Source organism: Ictalurus punctatus, chromosome 2, assembly GCF_001660625.3.
Source record: "Ictalurus punctatus breed USDA103 chromosome 2, Coco_2.0, whole genome shotgun sequence".
Lineage (NCBI taxonomy): Eukaryota > Metazoa > Chordata > Actinopteri > Siluriformes > Ictaluridae > Ictalurus > Ictalurus punctatus.
The window spans coordinates 32,428,781-32,447,188 of NC_030417.2; the positions used below are offsets into that span (position 1 = coordinate 32,428,781).

The 18,408-nt window shown below is 39.0% G+C and overlaps 2 protein-coding genes across 7 annotated transcripts; both read left to right on the forward strand.

Moving 5' to 3' along the window:
• The first annotated feature begins 4,322 nt into the window (after nucleotides 1-4,322).
• Nucleotides 4,323-7,905, forward strand: phospho1 (phosphoethanolamine/phosphocholine phosphatase 1). Of its 6 annotated transcripts, none has more exons than XM_017483720.3 (3): nucleotides 4,324-4,477; nucleotides 5,565-5,604; nucleotides 6,333-7,905. In XM_017483720.3, the coding sequence occupies exon 3, from the start codon at nucleotides 6,365-6,367 to the stop codon at nucleotides 7,217-7,219; it is 855 nt and encodes a 284-aa protein (XP_017339209.1). In that variant the 5' UTR covers nucleotides 4,324-4,477; nucleotides 5,565-5,604; nucleotides 6,333-6,364; the 3' UTR covers nucleotides 7,220-7,905. The 6 variants fall into 6 exon arrangements, with proteins under 6 accessions (XP_017339236.1, XP_017339209.1, XP_017339227.1 ...); XM_017483729.3 differs by lacking the exon at nucleotides 4,324-4,477 and adding an exon at nucleotides 4,503-5,063; XM_017483755.3 differs by lacking the exon at nucleotides 4,324-4,477 and adding an exon at nucleotides 4,503-5,006.
• Nucleotides 7,906-10,095: 2,190 nt separating this feature from the next.
• natd1 (protein NATD1) lies at nucleotides 10,096-15,727 on the forward strand. The gene is made up of 3 exons (XM_017461716.1): nucleotides 10,096-10,335; nucleotides 12,884-13,002; nucleotides 14,529-15,727. The coding sequence occupies exons 1-3, from the start codon at nucleotides 10,239-10,241 to the stop codon at nucleotides 14,643-14,645; spliced, it is 333 nt and encodes a 110-aa protein (XP_017317205.1). The 5' UTR covers nucleotides 10,096-10,238; the 3' UTR covers nucleotides 14,646-15,727.
• Nucleotides 15,728-18,408: the final 2,681 nt, after the last annotated feature.

Here is an 18,408-nt window from a genome sequence, read left to right on the forward strand (position 1 = left end):
GGATTATGGCTGTATGGATTTCTGCCCATTCAACTACAAAAGCATTAGTGAGGTCAGGCATTGATGTCGGGTGAGGGGGACTGGTGTGCAATTGCCGTTCTAATACATCCCAAAGGTGTTCAGTAGGGTTGAGGTCAGAGCTCTGTGCAGGCAATGCTAGTTCTTCCATTCCAACCTTGGCAAACCATGTCTTAATGGAGCTCACTTTGTGCACAGGGACATTGTCATGGTGGAACAAGTTTGGGCCACTTGGTTCCAGTGAAGGGAAATTGTAATGCTACAGCATACAAAGACATTTGTGTGTTTCCAACTTTGTGACAATATTTTAGGGAAGAACCACATATAGGTTTGATGGGCAGATGTTTTTAGCACATTATTTTGCCCATATAATGTGCATATATCCAAGCAAGCAACTCTCACAGCTACACAAGCAGACAGCTATGTTTTTGTTAGCTGAATGTTGTTTGATACAATTTTTGTGTGAGGATGTCACATTATACGGGTACCAAAAGAACCCTTAAGCATCAGTGTTCACACTGTTCAGGTCTCTTCGGTTTGTCCATTAGAGCAACACACCAACGTTAACTCTTGTCATCCTTCTTGTTTTGAATAAACCTGAACGCTTCATTTTCTTTAGTTATGTTGTAGTGGAAACCATTGTCGGCGATAGTGTAACCAGAACCTTGGGTGAAATGTCAGCCATCTCTGTAAAAGATTCTCTGATGCATCAGTAACTCCAGTATAATCATAGGGACATTTCCTATACCATTCCTTCAAATGAGCTTTCAATGCACACACAAAATAAGTTAGCGGTAAAGTAATTTCCTATTTGGTTATCACAGCCTTAATTAAATGTTTAATTGTTGATTAAAGAGGCCATGCCAGTCCGAAAGAATTTTTCTCTCATCAAAGCATCTATTTTAGTTTACATCATAATGAAGACAGTTTAGACAGATTTCTTAAAAATATCTTGCAGTAATGTAAACTTTTGGAGTACGCCTATTACCATGCCATCTAGTACTGCAATTGTTAAAATCCCATGGAAGTTGTTTAAGTGCATACGCTGTGCTCTGATGCCACTGCTTAAAATAACCAGTCAAATTGCCTGTTATTAGAGAGGGCTGTTGCGGACAAGCAGGAGAGAAGAGAGGAACGCTACAGATGAATGTATCAAGCAAAATTATTTTAAAAATTTTATACAAAAATCAAGGGTTGTATGTTTGTCTCCATATCAACCGTAATGTATTTTTACTCTATTTTTGTTAACGTTGCTTTATAGTCAAATACAAGAAGTACATTTCCACACCTAGTACTTGTAATCTATGCACCAACTTCCCCACTAGATAGACACTCTCAAGCTACAAAGTTCAACAAGTTATATTTACATTATTCATACCTTGAGCAACAAAAATCTACCTTCATTGGATTCTACCTTTTTTTCCGATCACAGGGAAAAGTAAAAGGTAGTTTAGAATTATTTGAGAAGACATTCCAGCATGTCTCATCTTTGGGGGTTTTTTCCCCTGCCAAACATTGTCCTTAAGGAATACATTTATGAGTGGAGATAGAGATCTTCCAATTAAAAACTACAGGAAAGCCAAATTCAATTACACAGCTTAGCTGAAAAAGAAGTTTACTGCCAATGACACCAGCTGAGTGCGAAAAATCCTGCAAATCAAGGCCATCCCACTAGGAGATGATGAGTCTGATCTTCTAGATAAAGTCAACCTTCCTTTTTTGCTCGCTTTACAAGAGAAGTTTTCCACCCTATCCACCCCCTCCACTGTTTACCATCTCAGAAGAAGTGGTGAGAAGTGCCTTCAAAAGGCTAAACAAAAGACAGACATCTGGCCCAGATTACCTCTATTGCCCTGTTGTGCTCTCCTCTGTCTTCATGAAGATCCTCAACACCTTTTAAGAGGTCTATTATCATTTCTATACCCAAATCACCAAAAAAAAAAAAAAAATGCATGATGCTTGATTGCTATGTTTTGGAAAAGATATCCCCTATCTTTAATCCTTTGGATGATAAAAAATATCTTTGTGTATTAGCCGAGCACCTTGTGTACACAATTAAACACTAAAAGAGCATTTAAAATGTATTTTTCACTACAAAATGCAAGTGGAAGAATTCAGGGTGGGTGGGTTACCATAATCTTTTTTTTTCTTTTTCAGATGTCATCACATCTCATCAAGAATGACATTGCATAATACACAGTACATTTGCACACTATTATCATTGAATTGAATCATTGTACACTGGGACATCAGGTAACTGGGACAGTCAAACTTATCAGCAGTTATTTTCTGGCCTGATAAGTGAAAAGTCAAACCATAGGTGACTAAACCCTTTCAACTGACAAAAAGCTGATAGAAAAAAAAATGTGACTTAACTCATGTAACATCAGCTAAGGGGAGGTTGTAAGGATCAAACATCACAAAAATCTTGAGGTAGGAAAGTTATAGCAAATTATATATAGATAGTCATAATTTATTTATCAATATTAAAATACAGTAAGTGGAGGGAGGAAAAGTGAAGGGAAATAATCCATCCATCCAGCCATCTTCAATACCACTTATCCTTCTTCAGGGTCACGGGGGAACCTGGAGCCTGTCCCAGGGAGCATGGGGCACAAGGTGGGGTACACCCTGGACAGGGTGCCAATCCATCGCAGGGCACACAATCACATACACGTTCACACACCCATTCATACACTACGGGCAAGCCAATCAGCCTACCATGCATGTCTTTGGACTGGGGTAGGAAACTGGAGTACCTGGAGGAAACCCCCGCAGAGAACATGCAAACTCTGCACACACAGAGTAGCAGCGGGAATCGAACCCCCAACCTGGCGAACGTTCAATGATGAACTGATGGATTGACATGTATGTTTTTATGAAACATCTTAAGAAGCAGAAGAATAACGTAGCCTGGGTAATATCTCATGTTAAGCCTATTACTGAGTACATGCAGATTTTTGCTTACTCCATTCAATTCAGTTTTATTTGTATAGTGCTTTTAACAATGAACATTCTCAAAGCAGCTTTACAGAAACATATAAACACAGGATACAGATTTTAAGTGTGTTATTTTATGCTGTGTTCATATAATTTTAGAGATTCATGTTAATTTTTTGTTTACTTATTTTAAATCCTGGATTATGCTGCGGCTGCAGGTAATAAATTATAAAATGTTGCTTACCTTTTCGTAATCTTTTCAAACTGAAGTATCTTCTTAACATGAATTTCTCTTGAATTAACATCTACTTTGGTATGATAATTTTGTACAAATCAGTACACAGGACATACATAAGACATAAGCATAGTCCATTGTTCTAGCAAACACTGCAGTGTAAATCCTATTTTATATCATTGCACTTGGGGGTCAGGGAGCATGCGTGGGGTGAATGAAATGACAGAGTTTGCTAACACTATACAAGGTTTTTTTTCTTATTTAAAAAATGCAACAGCACATGTAAAGATTTGCCAATTGAAGCATATAAATAAGCAGGTAAATAAAATACATGAAAAACTAGAGTATGTTTTGGCTCACACAACTTTGTGAGACCAAATACAGCTGTGCATTACAAGTACTTGTGCTACATTATTTTGATCATAAGAAGATGAAGCATTTTGAAGCGTAGTCACTTGAAATATAAGTAGGTCTATATAACTGCACATGCAGAGAGAGCATTTTGTGTTGTAATGGAAACATTACAAAGGACTGTACTATCCATCCATCTTCTATACCGCTTATCCTTCTTCAGGGTCACAGGGGAACCTGGAGCCTATCCCAGGCAGCATGGGGCACAAGGCAGGGTACACCCTGGACAGGGTGCCAATCCATCGCAGGGCACACAATCACATACACATTCACACACTCATTCATACACTACAGACACTTTGGACATGCCAATCAGCCTACCATGCATGTCTTTGGACTGGGGGAGGAAACCGGAGTACCCGGAGGAAACCCCCGCAGCATGGGGAGAACATGCAAACTCCACACACGGGGCACGGTGGGAATTGAAACCCTGGAGATGTGAGGCGAACGTGCTAACCACTAAGCCACCGTGCACCTTAGTACTGTACTAGTTCATGGAAATTGTGTTATGGACTCGGCTGGTGTGGAGTCTTTGCAGTCTGAAACCGAGACAAGAACGAGTAATTTCACCTGAGTTTATGACAAGATCGTGACTATGGATTTGTGGTCTCAAATAGCTTATTTTTACTTATTTTTTTTAAGGCCCATGTTCTTAATCTTCCGTCCTCACAATATTTCAGTAGGCTGTGTTAGTCTGCGTCAGTGCACAGGGGCGGAGCGTCGCTGCCTGTCTGAGCTCATAAAGCGCGAGCAGCGACGCTAGGATGTCGGAGCAGTCGGCACTGAGAGGCGCGCGCTGCGCACAGATCATTACACGGAACTGCAAATAGACAACACTCGCCATACGGTTTCTTTTCAATTTGCACTCTTCAGGTAAAAAAAAAAAATTTAAAAATTAATCTTTGACATTTGGTGTGAGTTACGGATTTAAAACTAGTGTAAACAGCGTGTCAAAATAGAAGCGTGCACACTAAAATGCGAACTATTTAAGCGCACTGTTTAATGCGGTAGAATAAAGTTCAGGACGCAGCCGTAGTTCTTTCGCTTTTGTTTTTTGTTTTTTTGTTTTTTTGTTTTGGGTAGATCATAATACATGAATTAAGATTTTGTGGTTTGTCAGAACAAGTGGCAGTATCAGATTATACCACGGTGCTGTTGAATTTTGATGAACTACTCAGAAAATGAATCAGTGTTGGTTAATTCTCCACAATGGCGGCTTTGGCAATAGTTCCAGCTGCAAGGTTTATATTAATGCGCTCGTTCTAATACGTTATCGTTTCTATGGTAACAGCTCAGTCACTGGGAGTTGTATGGTTGAAGCTCCACTCTTTGCTGTGGTGAAATTTTCTTTAAGGAGACATTTATGGAAGGAATCCCCATTGTCAGCACTTCGTAACAGTCAGTAACCGGAGAGTCTTCAAGCTAGAGGATGCTTTTCAGTAACATGACAAACTGCAGGGTATTGTTGGTTGTTTGTTTGTTTGTTTGTTTGAACCTCAAGGGATAACCACAGAGGCTAATTAGAGAATAACTGTAAACCTTGATGTATGTATGTGTGTGTGTGTGTGTGTGTGTGTGTGTGTGTGTGTGTTTAAATGTATTTGTTGTCCAATTGCTGTTGTGTAAGAGGAATAGGACTTCGGGACATCACACCACATTTTTTTGTCCGATATTTTCCTATAATACCAGATTTATTCTTTAAATAATGAAATAATGGATTGTCTTTGGGCTGTGGCTAGCTGGAAAAATAGTTTTAGGAAGGATCCTGTCATGGATCTTGAAAATGTTTCATCCTTGTAAATGCAGCCTATAGACTTTTTTTTTTTTTTTTTTAAAGTGCCAATAAGAAAGTTGCGTAGAAAGCTATATCGAAAGCATTATAGAAAGCATTTGGTGAGCTCTTGTGCTAACAAAGCCAAAATGTGGTTTCAGCTCATAATGTTACATTTTTCTGTTACAGCTGTAAGTCGCAGGACATTGACGTAAAGGAAATTCTGAAGGTGAAATATAAATACACATTAACAAGTTCATGTTGAGTATGAGAGAGCAGTCTAAACCAAATGTCTTTGCATGCTGAATCCACACATGCATGTACCTCACTTATTTATTTATTTTAAAGAATATTGTTTCTGATGTGGACGTGATGAATATTCTGATATAATATTCTTCTTGGATGTATTTTTATTTTAAGTGAAATTCTTGTTAACAGATGTGGCAGGTTCTTGAGACATGCTGTCTCTTAATTTGTTCTTTTTTTCAGTTCTGCATTTTGTTGATCTTTTGAAATGGCAGAATTTTATAATAGTAAAACTACTTTTGCACACTATCACATAACCTGGCTGGTTGGGGTGCCTCATTTCCGTAGTAAAATTGTGATGATTCCAGGAAATGTATATAAATCAACACTGTTAGATAGATGTTTTTTCATCAGAAATAATAAAATCCGGGAAGAATTTGGCTGTACCTTCATTGTTATTTGTTTAGGATGTTATACTTCTATTTAACATTTTTAGGTTCATCTTAAATTGATCCAAAATAATGGAGAAGGAATATTTAGAAATTAGTAGATAATGTTTAATATTTTGGAAACACATTACCCTTTTCCAAGATTCGACTACATCGTGCCATCTCTACACCCCAGATTATTTCTATATTTCAATTGCTAATTGTAATTAATTTATTCTTTTATTTTCTGCTGAATACCAAAATACACTTTGTGTCCCCTCAGAATTAAAAAGAGAGCCTCCGAGGTCAGTGCTAATGATGCGGGACTCCGTCTTCAACTGCTGTTTTAACCCACCTCATCCTCCAGGTGTAGTGGAAGAGACACAGTGGCACGGCAGCAGAGCACAGGCCCTTCCCCCAAATAACCAGCGCTTTCTTATCTTTTTTGATTTTGATGAGACGCTTGTGGACGAGTGCAGCGATGATGCCATGGTCACAGTGGCTCCCAATGGTTCTCTGCCCTCCTGGCTTAAAGACACGTACAGGCCGGGCAGGTACAACGAGTACATGCAGCGAGTTTTGACCTACCTTGCTGAGCAGGGAGTCACTCCTTCAACTGTCCGTAACACTATAGAGCGTCTTCCGCCATGCCCAGGCATCCCTGCCCTGCTACGCTTCCTGAGGTCATGCCCATCACAGGACTTTGAGATCATTTGTGTATCAGATGCCAACACGGTGTTCATCGAAACATGGCTCCAGAGCCTCGGCTTTCACACGCTCTTCACGCGCATCTTCACGAACCCTGCTCATTTTGATGAGAATGGACAACTTCAGCTGCGCCCCTTCCACTCCCACGACTGCCTGCGGTGTCCGATGAACATGTGCAAGGCTGAAATTGTGCGACGCTACACGGCTCAGAGGGTGCACGAAAGAGGAGGCAGGCGATACCAAAGGGTGCTGTACGTCGGTGATGGTGCAAACGACTTCTGCCCATCGCTGACGCTGGGACCAGGTGATGTGGCGTTTCCTCGGCATGACTTCCCCATGCACAGGCTGATCCAGGAGATGTACGAGGCCAAACCTGGAGAGTTCAAAGCCACTGTGGTGCCTTGGCGCAGTGGAGAGGAAATCATCAACAAGCTCAGGAAAGTCGTGGAAGAACAGGTTTAACTATGGCTGAAATACATAAACAAGGACATAAATAAAAACAAATTCTCAGCACAGTTACTTTTAATAATCATGATGCATGGAGATACACCAACAAGGAGATGATATGTTAGTGGGAGCTGCTGTTATACTTGCACAAAACCAAGGTTGTCTTTTCAGTTTCTGTAGCAGAAATTCATACTTATAAAATTGTATGAACGTCAATGTATGAAGAGATGGAAAAAGTTGTCTGAAAGAACTCATGGCTTATGTGAAATATGGTCAGAACCTATGTTTCACGCATAAAGAAGATTTCTCAATGGTTTTTAAATATTTAAACTGATTCCACTTCCATAAACACTCTTAAAAACACTTTTAGAGTTCTACATACAACCTTTATGGTTTTCCCTGGATCAACAAACTGAAACAACCAGTATGTTCTAGTATAGAAGAATTTCCTTTGGGGGCGAGCGAAGACTGAGTGTGAGAATTATGTGTAAGCAATAATGAAGACAATATTTTTAATGAGTTTGTTTTAAATTGGCAATTTAGTATTTAAAATAGCTTCACTAATTTGTATTCTTTTCTATTTGCCTATAAATTGCTTGTCAGCACATCATCTGGGGTAAATGTCCCTGGTTTGCTATTCAGGTGAAATATGTATGCTATTAGTGATGTAAATCATTTGCTTAAAACCAGTACTGAAATAATTTTGTCTCTGAGTCTCCATTTACCTGACTTGCACCATGGTCTAGGGCCATGGTTCCTAGTTCAAGTGAATGTATGAGTTTCTTCTAGGTACACTCTTCACCCATCTTCCAAGAAAATGCTGGCAGGTGAATGATCTGCTCTAAATGTGAATGTGTGTCTGTGTTGTGTCTTGTGATGAACTGGTGTCCCATCCAGTATGTATTCCTGCCTTGCACCCAGTGTTCCCACAATAGGCTCAGGATCCCAGGATCAGGATAAAGTGGTTACTGAAAATAAATTAATGTTGGGGTGAAGAAGGTGGAAGGAATTAAAAAACAAAGTGATAAAAAATTAGCTACACAATATATTATAGTTACCAGTATTTATGATACATAATAATAACATCCATCCATCCATTTTCCATACCGCTTATTTTTCACAGGGTTGCAGGGAGCCTGGAGGCTGTCCCAGGGGACTCGGGACAGAAGGTGGAGGACACCCTGGACAGGGTGGCAACACCTCACAGTGCACACTCATACATATTCACACACTATGGACAATTTAGAGATGCCAGTCAGTCTACAACATGTCTTTGGACTGGGGAGGAAACCAGAGTAATCAGAATCAAATCCCCAACAGAAAGGTGTGAGGGAAATGTGCAAACCACTAAGCCACTATGCCCCCATAAATACTAACATTAATAGAGTAATATAAGTGGCTGTGATGTTCACAGGTTTCCATAAGAAATACAGTATAAATACAGTACACACTATTACAAACACCCAGAAAGAGGATGTCTAATTGTTCTCGGAAGATAATCTTGAAGCTCAGGGAAAGTAGATTAAAGATTGTAAATCTACAAAATGACGCAAATCTGTATGTAACATTTTAGCTTAACCTCCACCCACCACATTTGTAGCATATGTGTGATTACCACAGACAAAAATTTCTTGTTTCTATTTCTGTTGTTACAATGTAATAAGAAAAGAACAGAAAGTTTGTTGAAGTTTCAAGTTAACAGGCTTTCTGTTGTTTTCTCAGTACAATTAAACTTTTTTAATTATCTGTGGTCGTCAGCAGTTAATTTATATTCATAATCTGCTTGTAATGTATAGACAATTTAGGCAATAAATAATTAGTAGACAATAAGCAAACGTTATCAGCAATATTGATTTCTCAGCCTAGCTATTACAATAGATTGTTTACTGAATTTAGCCAATTTCTTTAGGCCAGTGATTCTCAAAATGGGGATGCGGAGGGGTCTGTGATTGATTTTGATTTTTTTTCATTGGTGGAAACCACCGATTAAAACTCTAATGTGCTATCAGACTGGAAAGATAAGATTAAAAAGAAAAAGCCCTGTGGTTTGAATATATAGGTAAGCTATAATTGTACCCATACAGTATGATCAAAAATTTGTGGGCACCTGATCATCACACCAATATCTGCTTTTTGAGCATCCCATACCAGATTTAGTGCTTCCTTTGATCTAATAATAACCTCCACTCTTCTGGGAAAGCTTTCCACTAGATTCCGGAGTATGGCCGTTGGGATTTGTGCTCATTCAGTCCAGTCACGAGAGCATTAGTGAGATGACGTCGTGTGAGAAGGCCTGAGGTACGGTCTACATTCCAGTTCATCCGAAAGTTGTTCAGTATGGTTAAAGTCAAGGCTCTGTACAGGTCACTCAAGGTCATCCAAACAAACCTTGGCAAACTATGTCTTTACAGACCTCACTTTGTGCACTGGGGCATTGCCATGCAGAAACATGTTTGGACCTCTTAGTTCCGGTAGAGGTAAATTGTAAATCTACAGCCATACTGTACAAAGACAATTCTGTGCTTGCAGCAGTTTGGTGAACACCCACATATGGGTGTGATAATCAAGTGTCCACAAACTTTCGGCCATAAAACATAAGTAGCCTAATATTGGAATAGATGTATTGTGTTTAATAAAGAAAAAATAGAATACTAGAACTAATAAGGATAAATAAAATGAGTAAAATAATTATGCACTGAAGTGGTCTGTGGAATTTATTTCACAGTTAAAACGAGTGCAAACAAAAATAATAACAAGTTTTCGCACCCCCTACTCCAGTCTCCTGGCTTTAAAGAGCCAGAGGGTTTGCGCGCGCCCTGGCGGTGAAGCGCTGCACGCGCATCCACGAGGCCATACATCAAAACATTGCCGCTGCTTCGGATTGGCCGAGGCGAGACACGTGACCTTACAGCTGATTTCCTTGGATGGATTGTTTTCGCTTGATGTTCGCCTCGCGCTGCCTGGCTATGACTGCGCTTCTGGGAGATTTCAGATCAGTCGTGGTGCACTGACACGCAGCGATCCCCGAGACATTATGGCCCAGGCTGCTCAGATGAATGTCATCGAGATCAACAGCCCCATTCGCGTTGAACATGACAAGAAACGACGCCAATTCAGCATCCGTCTCAACGGTAACGTGACTTTGGTTATTGCTAACCTCGGGGGGCTCCGCGGCGGTCAGGCGCGCGCCACTGCATTTTACCGTTGTTTTCATAAAAGCCTCAGCATACGACTGACACAGGCTAGCTGCTTCGCTACTTAGCTAGCTAGCTTCTTAGCATAAGAACGTGTGTCAGTGTGTGTGTATTAACTTTTTTTGTCACCAGAATAAGTAGCGGAAACGGTGACTTGTTTATGTATTTAATATCCGGTATTTAAGCACAGTGTGTCGGTCGGTGCTGAAACTCATTTCCCAGACAAGTTTTGTTCAGCTCTCTTGTTTTGGTTTAGCTTAGCTAGCTAGTAATGTAGTTATTTTTGTGTGTTAATTATACATATTAGCCAGCGACTCGTCCAGAGCTACACATCGCTTCGAAATGTACACAACAGCACCCGTCTTCATTTCACATGCTTTGCTGTTGTTCAGGGCTCAAATCCTCACAATTCTTAGTTTCTTTGTCTTTATCAATGAGTATAAACTTGGTTTGTTGCTTCAGAGCAGCAGGCAGGCAAGCCAGTTCTTGTTACACTTCCTGTTACATCAATAACAGATTTTTATCAGAGGAAAAACAAGTCAGAGTGGTGTTTATTTGTTTAGGGGTTTGTTTTTGTTTTTGCTTTTTTAATCCTTTGAATCTTGGGAGTGTAGTGTTGTATACACTTTATGGAGATGAACACATGCATGTACTATTTTAACAATAGTGCTCAATAATTTTTCATGACTCCAGGATTTGCATTCATAGCAATAGAAGTAAAGGCCCTGGATTAGTTAGTTCAGGTGCCTCAGGACTAGGCCTCTCTGTTAGTGTTCGCACTGGAGTTTATCCAATTTTATTCTCAGGTTAAATACAAATGACGACTACACACCTGTGACCTTAGAGTGGAGTGATGGCATGATGTTTTGCGTGTGTGATTTGAGTAAAGGATGTGCAGTTGCAAAAGTTTGCATCCCCTCCAGAAAATGAAGTGTGTGTTGTCTGGCAACAATCTAAAAATATAAATAAGAATTAAAACACCTCGGGATGTGCTTTTATAGGAAGCTGGTCAACAAGGATTCGGTGTGACGTGAAGCATCAGGCCCTTAAATGAATGCAAAATCAAGCCAACGCTGCAATTTTGCGCACTTTTTCAAATTTCTCGCAGATTTGGTCCGAGGTGCGTCATTTGACATTATCCCAACGCGAGTTCTTGCAAAGCCCTCTTCGATTCATGTGCGTCGAACGTGAGGACAGCTAAAAGGTGTCATTTATCAACAAACAGCACTGTGAAAAAGCGTGGAAAACTATTTAGTGCGATTTTGCAAATCTGGTAGCTTTTTTTTTTTTTTGGAAAATAAAACAAGAAAAACCTCTGCAAATTGCAGCACAAATTTTGAAAAAAAGCCGCAGCAAAATCAAGCATTTTTGGCCACAACAATCACAACACTCTGGAGTAATCCTGTACGCTCTGCCTATTACCTCCTTGAAGTCCCGAAGTGTTTTATTCTACTTATACCACAGCAGCTTGCCAACAGTTACTTTTTTTTTTTTTTAATTGTCAATGAATGTGTCATACATTAAACTTTTTATAATCTCATATTTTCCCTTGGGGATCAGTGAAGTCCATCCAGCTGTCGCTCGTTCATTCGTTATGAAATGTCCGAGACAACTCGGTTCCTTTTGTCACCTACTTTATAGCGGGTATAAACCCTCTATCCCTCACCAGGCTCGTGGGGTTTTTTACTTTGTCTTTAAGTTAATATGACAAAAATAAATAAATACACAGCTTTGTCCTAAAGACTTGAATGAAAAAGCCTTGGAACTGTTGCAAAGTGCTGACACTGGAGACTCCTTCCATAAGTGTTCAACAAATGTTATAAATTAATTCTTCACCATATCAAAGACTTTGTTTTTATTTGATGAATAACTGATTTTTTTTTTTCCGTTTACTATTAACCATTGATTCATGTGTTTTTGAATGAGCTGTTCCTATAGATAATATTAATGCTAACATATTAGAAAGAGAGCATTAATGTAAACCTGTGATTTGAACCACTGGCTACGTGACAGAAAATTAATTGACACCTTCTGACCAGTCAGCTCTGAGAACTCAACAGTCTGAGTCTGGTTCCTCTGAAGGTTTCTTCCTCATATCATCTTAGGGAGTTTTTCCTCACCACCAGCTTGCTCATTAGGGATAAATTCACACACTTAAAATCTGTATCCTGTGTTTATACGTTTCTGTAAAGCTGCTTTAAGACAATGGCCATTGTTAAAAGCGCTATACAAATAAAATTGAATTGAATTTCCAGATCTCATTTGAATGTTATCTATTATATGAGAGGAAAAATTGGCCATGCAACCTGGCAGCGTTAGAACAGCTGAGCAGATCAAAAATAAATTAATAAATAAATAACCGAGCTGATATTTTGATATTTTCCCCTGCTGTTAATATCTTTTAACACACTATTTCTTGATACTTGTGATCATTTTTGTGTTTATTTTTGTCCTAAGCATGTGCAAACTTTTTTCTGTGTGCTAGGGTCTTATGATCGAGCTGTGCTGCTCTATGAATATGTGGGGAAGAAGACGGTGGATCTGCAACACACTGAGGTTCCAGATGCTTACCGAGGACGAGGAATTGCCAAGCACCTGGCCAAGGTTGAGTATTACAATATTCTAGTAATTCACTGTCGACCAGTGTGATGTTTATCTGTATCTTTAAGCATTTAAATTGAATCAACTACACCTAATTTATGAATGTAACAGAGCACACGTCTGATACAAGCAATCAACTTTAATAAGCGTTAATGAGCAATTTGCATGGTGTTTGTTGTTGCCATTCCATCACACTACCACAGACTGCTTCAGGAACTGTTTTTACCACAATGCTGGTGAATTTGTGAATCTGATTGGTTAGGAGGACCTGGCTACAAGGCAGTTCCCAGGTTTATATTATTTCTGAAATGTTTATTTAGCATTTCCGTCAGGATCAGTAAAGATATTTTGACACAGGAAAATGTTCAGGACAGAGAACTTTCCGTTTTCTCAGTGACACTGCACGCTGCTTTTATTCTGTTTTACTAACTTCAAGAGGTTATTTTCCTATAAGAGTATGCCCTGTTGTGTGTTTTTTTTATTATTATTTATTTTTTTTTATTTTTTTATCTTTACTTAATTATCTTATATCAGTTATGGCTCGGTACAGTTTACTAACTGCTTGTTAAGTGTAAAGGCTTTTTGTTGGATTTGACCTCCTTATTTCCTGTGTTGTGCTGGTCAGTGTCTTTCCATTTCACGACAATCATGAAACAGCAAAATTTGGTACCATGATGGAGGGTGGAGTCCATGAAAGTCTTTGATTTTATGAATTTAGGTTATTATTTACTTTTATTGTTCTTTATTTGATGCCAATATTAGTTTTATTTTATTAAGGAATTCTAAATTAAGTGATAAGTTCAATCTTTATAAATTTTGAATTAAAGGATTATAAATTGGAAAATGTACAAAAATAATATGTTGGATAGGGGTGTAACAATACTCTCCGGTCACGATTCGATTTGATTAACAACACTGGATTCATAATTCAATTCCATTTGATTGTCAGAATATTTCGAACAAAATTTTAATGAAGAAAGATTATGACCGAAAAGACAGAATGCAAAACCATGTGTGTTTTTTGTTTGTATAGAACTAAAAATAAAAACGAACAGAGGTTTAATATTGTAAACAAAATGTACTGCAGTTTCACCATATCTTAATAAATACATTTTGTAAATTTGTAGTGTCTGACCCTTGGCAAAATGATCGATTGAAACATATTCAGCTTGTGGAAGCATGTGAGGTGGCATCTGAACCAGAAATAGAGCTCCAAAGTCGGCTAAAATGACAGACTTCCGCAGCCTCTGACTTGGGCACTGTAGATCACAGTGACATGGGGCTGGTGTCATTTGAAAGCTACAAATATATAATATACAAACAAATTCTGTGGGATGTGCAGATAAAAAAAAATCATTTTCAATGGTGTTTTTCAACATGTACAGTCACATGGTGCTGCTCTGTGCATCAGCAAATGGTACCTGCATATTCTGGAAAGTAATCCGTCTAGTTTGCTTTGCCAAACATGTTGGATGTGGACATTATATTCTGACTTCACTCTTCTTTTTTTTTTTCTTTTGTTTTTTTAGGCAGCAATGGATTTTGTGGTCGAGGAAGACCTCAGGGCTCACCTGACCTGCTGGTACATTCAAAAGTATGTGAAAGAAAACCCTCACCCTCACTACCTGGAGCACATCATCCACTGAGAGAGATGCCAACAGGATGAAAAGACTCCTGATGTTGACTGGGTGGACAGGGCATTTGAGCTCCTGGGGTGGGGTGGGGGGGTTGAAGCGAACTGGTCTTCAATGAGTGATATTGTGTGAGTATGTGTGAGAGAGAGAGAGAGAGAGAGAGAGAAAGAGAGTGAATGTTTTAAGGTGACAAGACAGAGATGAACAGCAACTGTACAGACAACACTGCAGACGTATCTACGACGTTTGGAGCATGCGTTTTCCACGAGAGGGGGTACAATTGTGTGCTTTGTGAACAACTGGGTCTGTTTTTACAGCATTAATGACTTTGTGGTTATGGGATCCACATGCCAACATGCCAAAAACAGGGTTCCATGCATACCATACACAGAAAAAAGAAAACAGCAATTTTTGTTACTTCACATGCCTTTCTAGAACAATGCCTTGAGGTCCAAGTGGTGCTCAAAACAAAAAATGTAGCTGTTTGATTGGGAAGACAACATGGGTCACAGTAACTGCCATGTATTGTGTGTAAGTGTATTTAGGTACCATGTGGAAACCAGGGTCAGTGAGGAGTCAATACTCGGGATAAAACAAACCCCTCCCAACCCCCAAAATCACCATACACTAAGGGGCAGATGCTCTCAGGATCGACATTTGAAACAGTCAGCACTGCCCTTCAGGACAGGGAGTGTGTTTGCATAACAGGCGCATGGTGTGAGACATGTCATCTCTGTGTGCGTTAGAGTCGGGGTGTGTAGGGTGAATGTGTGTGTTATTCCCATACCTAACTTTCCCCATGGCCTTATTAAGCATGGTGTCCGTGAAGGCCACCAATAAACAGGGTGAGTAAGGTGCTCAAACTACAGCAGCGCAGTCTGCCCTTCCACTATAACAACTGTAGCAACATCCACCATTTTGATGAGAATGAAGGTCATGCTCTCTGAATATTTAGAGGCTTGCCATAGTCTGTAGTGACTGTTACAAGAGGTTGATTCACGCAGATGAACGAGGCCTGAAATTCATCAGTTTTTACACATTCATGTAATCTATATTAATATTCAAGTTTGAAAATAAATAAGTAGCTGTATCAAGTCTTTTTGCTGTCACTGTTATTTACATAATTATTGAGCACATGGAAATCAATTCATGTCCTGCAAGTTTAGTTGGAACATTTTATATTCTTATAATCTTATCAAATAAACTTGTGCATTCATGCAATTATTCAATCAGCCAATCATGGGGCAATCTGAAGCTACAGCGGGCACATGTTCACCAAAACTGGACAGCTGAAGATTGGAAAAAGACCAGGTGATATTTTTCCACTGGTCAGCTGTCCAACTGACATCCAACTGCTTCAAATCTAGTCTCTTAGAAGTATAGCTGCCTCAAATCTAGTCTCTTAGAGGTATAGCTGCCTCAAATCTAGTCTTTTGGAGGTATAGCTGCTTCAAATTTAATCTCTTGGAGGTATAGCTGCTTCAAATCTAGTCTTTGAGAGGTATAGCTGGCTCCAATCATGTCTCGGAGAGGTCGAGCTATGTGAAATCATGTTTGTATGAGGTCCAGCTGCCTCAAAGCCCTACTACAAGAGATCTAGCTGCCTCAAATCTAAAATGGAGCGATATTAATGTTTCCAGTCTGGATCACATTCATGAACTGATGATTAGTCCATTGCCTAATGTGTCTACACTCACAAATATGATCTGTTAATTCTACCTTCCTACATACAGTAAATGTTGCCCAAGTCATTTAGTCCCTATTGATAATCCAGTTAATGTGACATGTTTTAAAAAATAAAATATATATATTTTTTTATTTTCTTCTGTTCAGGTACAGAGGTGCATATATCATGTATTTAGAAAGAAAATTACTTAATGACTGAATCATGTAGACCCCATTAGTATATTATCTAAATGCATGTAAAGACATGCAAATTATTGACAAAAATTCTATGTGTAGTTATCAGATTTGTACATGTAAAAGTAGTTATTTCTTGGAGTTTGGAAAATGAGTTCTCAACCTGATCAGCAAGACCCTTCATTCTTTGTTTGTTTATTATATGAGAATATCTGTTTGTAGATTATTTTAGGTACCTATGAACCATCACCTCACAACCACAGATGTCATGTATGGTCTTTTCTGAACAAAAACTGAAGTTTAGTGAAAGGTTAAGATGTTCTGCAAATGTCAATTAAACCAGTAACAGGGTTATTCACTGCACCAAGTACTCCGTTGCACTGGACATTTTGGGTGATCCAGTAAAGAGTGATTTAGGATTTTTCTGTGAAAACACAAAAGCAAGACTGTCGAAGTCTTTGCCTCCTATGCCTCCAGTGTAATAAAAAGAACCAGGAATGTAACCAAAGGTCGACAGTGCTATTTCTCTCTAGTCCTCTTTGCTTAACAATCAGGTTTTTATTTTTATAAGTTATTATTCTCACCAGAGACTTTTCATAGACAGTACATTGTGTCTTATCTGAGATCATTACCATACATTGTGCATTTTATCGTGTTCACAATAGACCACTGTCTCTTTCCAGATGGTTGAAGGGGTACTTCTCCTACGCAGTCCAAGACACTAGACCACTTTTTTTTAAAACTTGTTGTTATTGTGCCAAATAAACATGTACACCACTACAGATCTACTATTTAATCCTTGTCATTACCACTGACACTGCAAATCTGACCTCAGTTCAGGAGTGCCTCTTACTTGTGTAAACGCAATATTGCCAAAAATCCATGCTAAGCAGTGTACATGCTAGCATCCTACTAGACTTTTGTGCTTTTATTTATGCTCAAAAGCTTCAAGAAAGGATATGCTTGGGTTAAACAAAACTGTCAATAGTTGCTGGTAGTGTGAATTATACACCAAATAGACTGCTTTATTGTCAGCTATGAAAAGTAGTAATATTGGTGATAGTGTCTTATAGACATCTAATTGCCTCAAATCCCAACTTTGAGAGATCTAGTTGCCACAAATCCAGTCTCTTAGAGTTCTAGCTGGCTCACGTCATATCTGAGAAGTCTACTTGCCTCAATTGACATTTCTGAGAGGTCAAGCTGCCTCAGTTCCATCTCTAAGCAGTCTAACTGCTTAAAATCATAACTCCTGAGAAGTCTAACTGATTGAAATCATGTTTCTCAGAAGTCTAGCTGCCTCAAGTAACATCTCTGAAAGGTCCAACTGTCTAAAATTAATTCTATGAGGCATCTTTCTGACTAAATCATGCTTCTAAGAGGTCTAGCTGCCTCAAATCACGTCTGGGAAGTGTCTACTTTCCTTAAATCCCGTCTCTATGAGAAGTCTAGCTGCCTCAAATCACATCTCTGATGGGTCTACTTTCCTTAAATCACGTCTCTATGAGAAGTCTAGCTGCCTCAAAACACGTCTCTGAAGTGTCTGCTTGCCTCAAATCACGTCTCTCTTAAAGGTCTAGCCGTCTCAAATCACATCTTTGAGACTTTCAAATTATTTTATAGGCATTTTGACCAAATCGTATGAAGTGAAGACCCATATAGTTATTATGTGGCCACTGATGTTACCCCAAGGAACAAATCCTTTAATCTGAAAATATAACACGGTATAAGGCTAGACATATTTATCTGGTGCCATCCCTTAGTGTGTTTTTGTCCCCCTTTGCCATCCATGTCTAAGGACCTGGTTATATTTCCCAGTTTGAAAAAAATGAAATATATATATTAGTGTTTTCACTTGAGCTACTTAGCTTTTCACCTTTAACCCATTTGGCACGTCTCCCATCACGGGATGCTT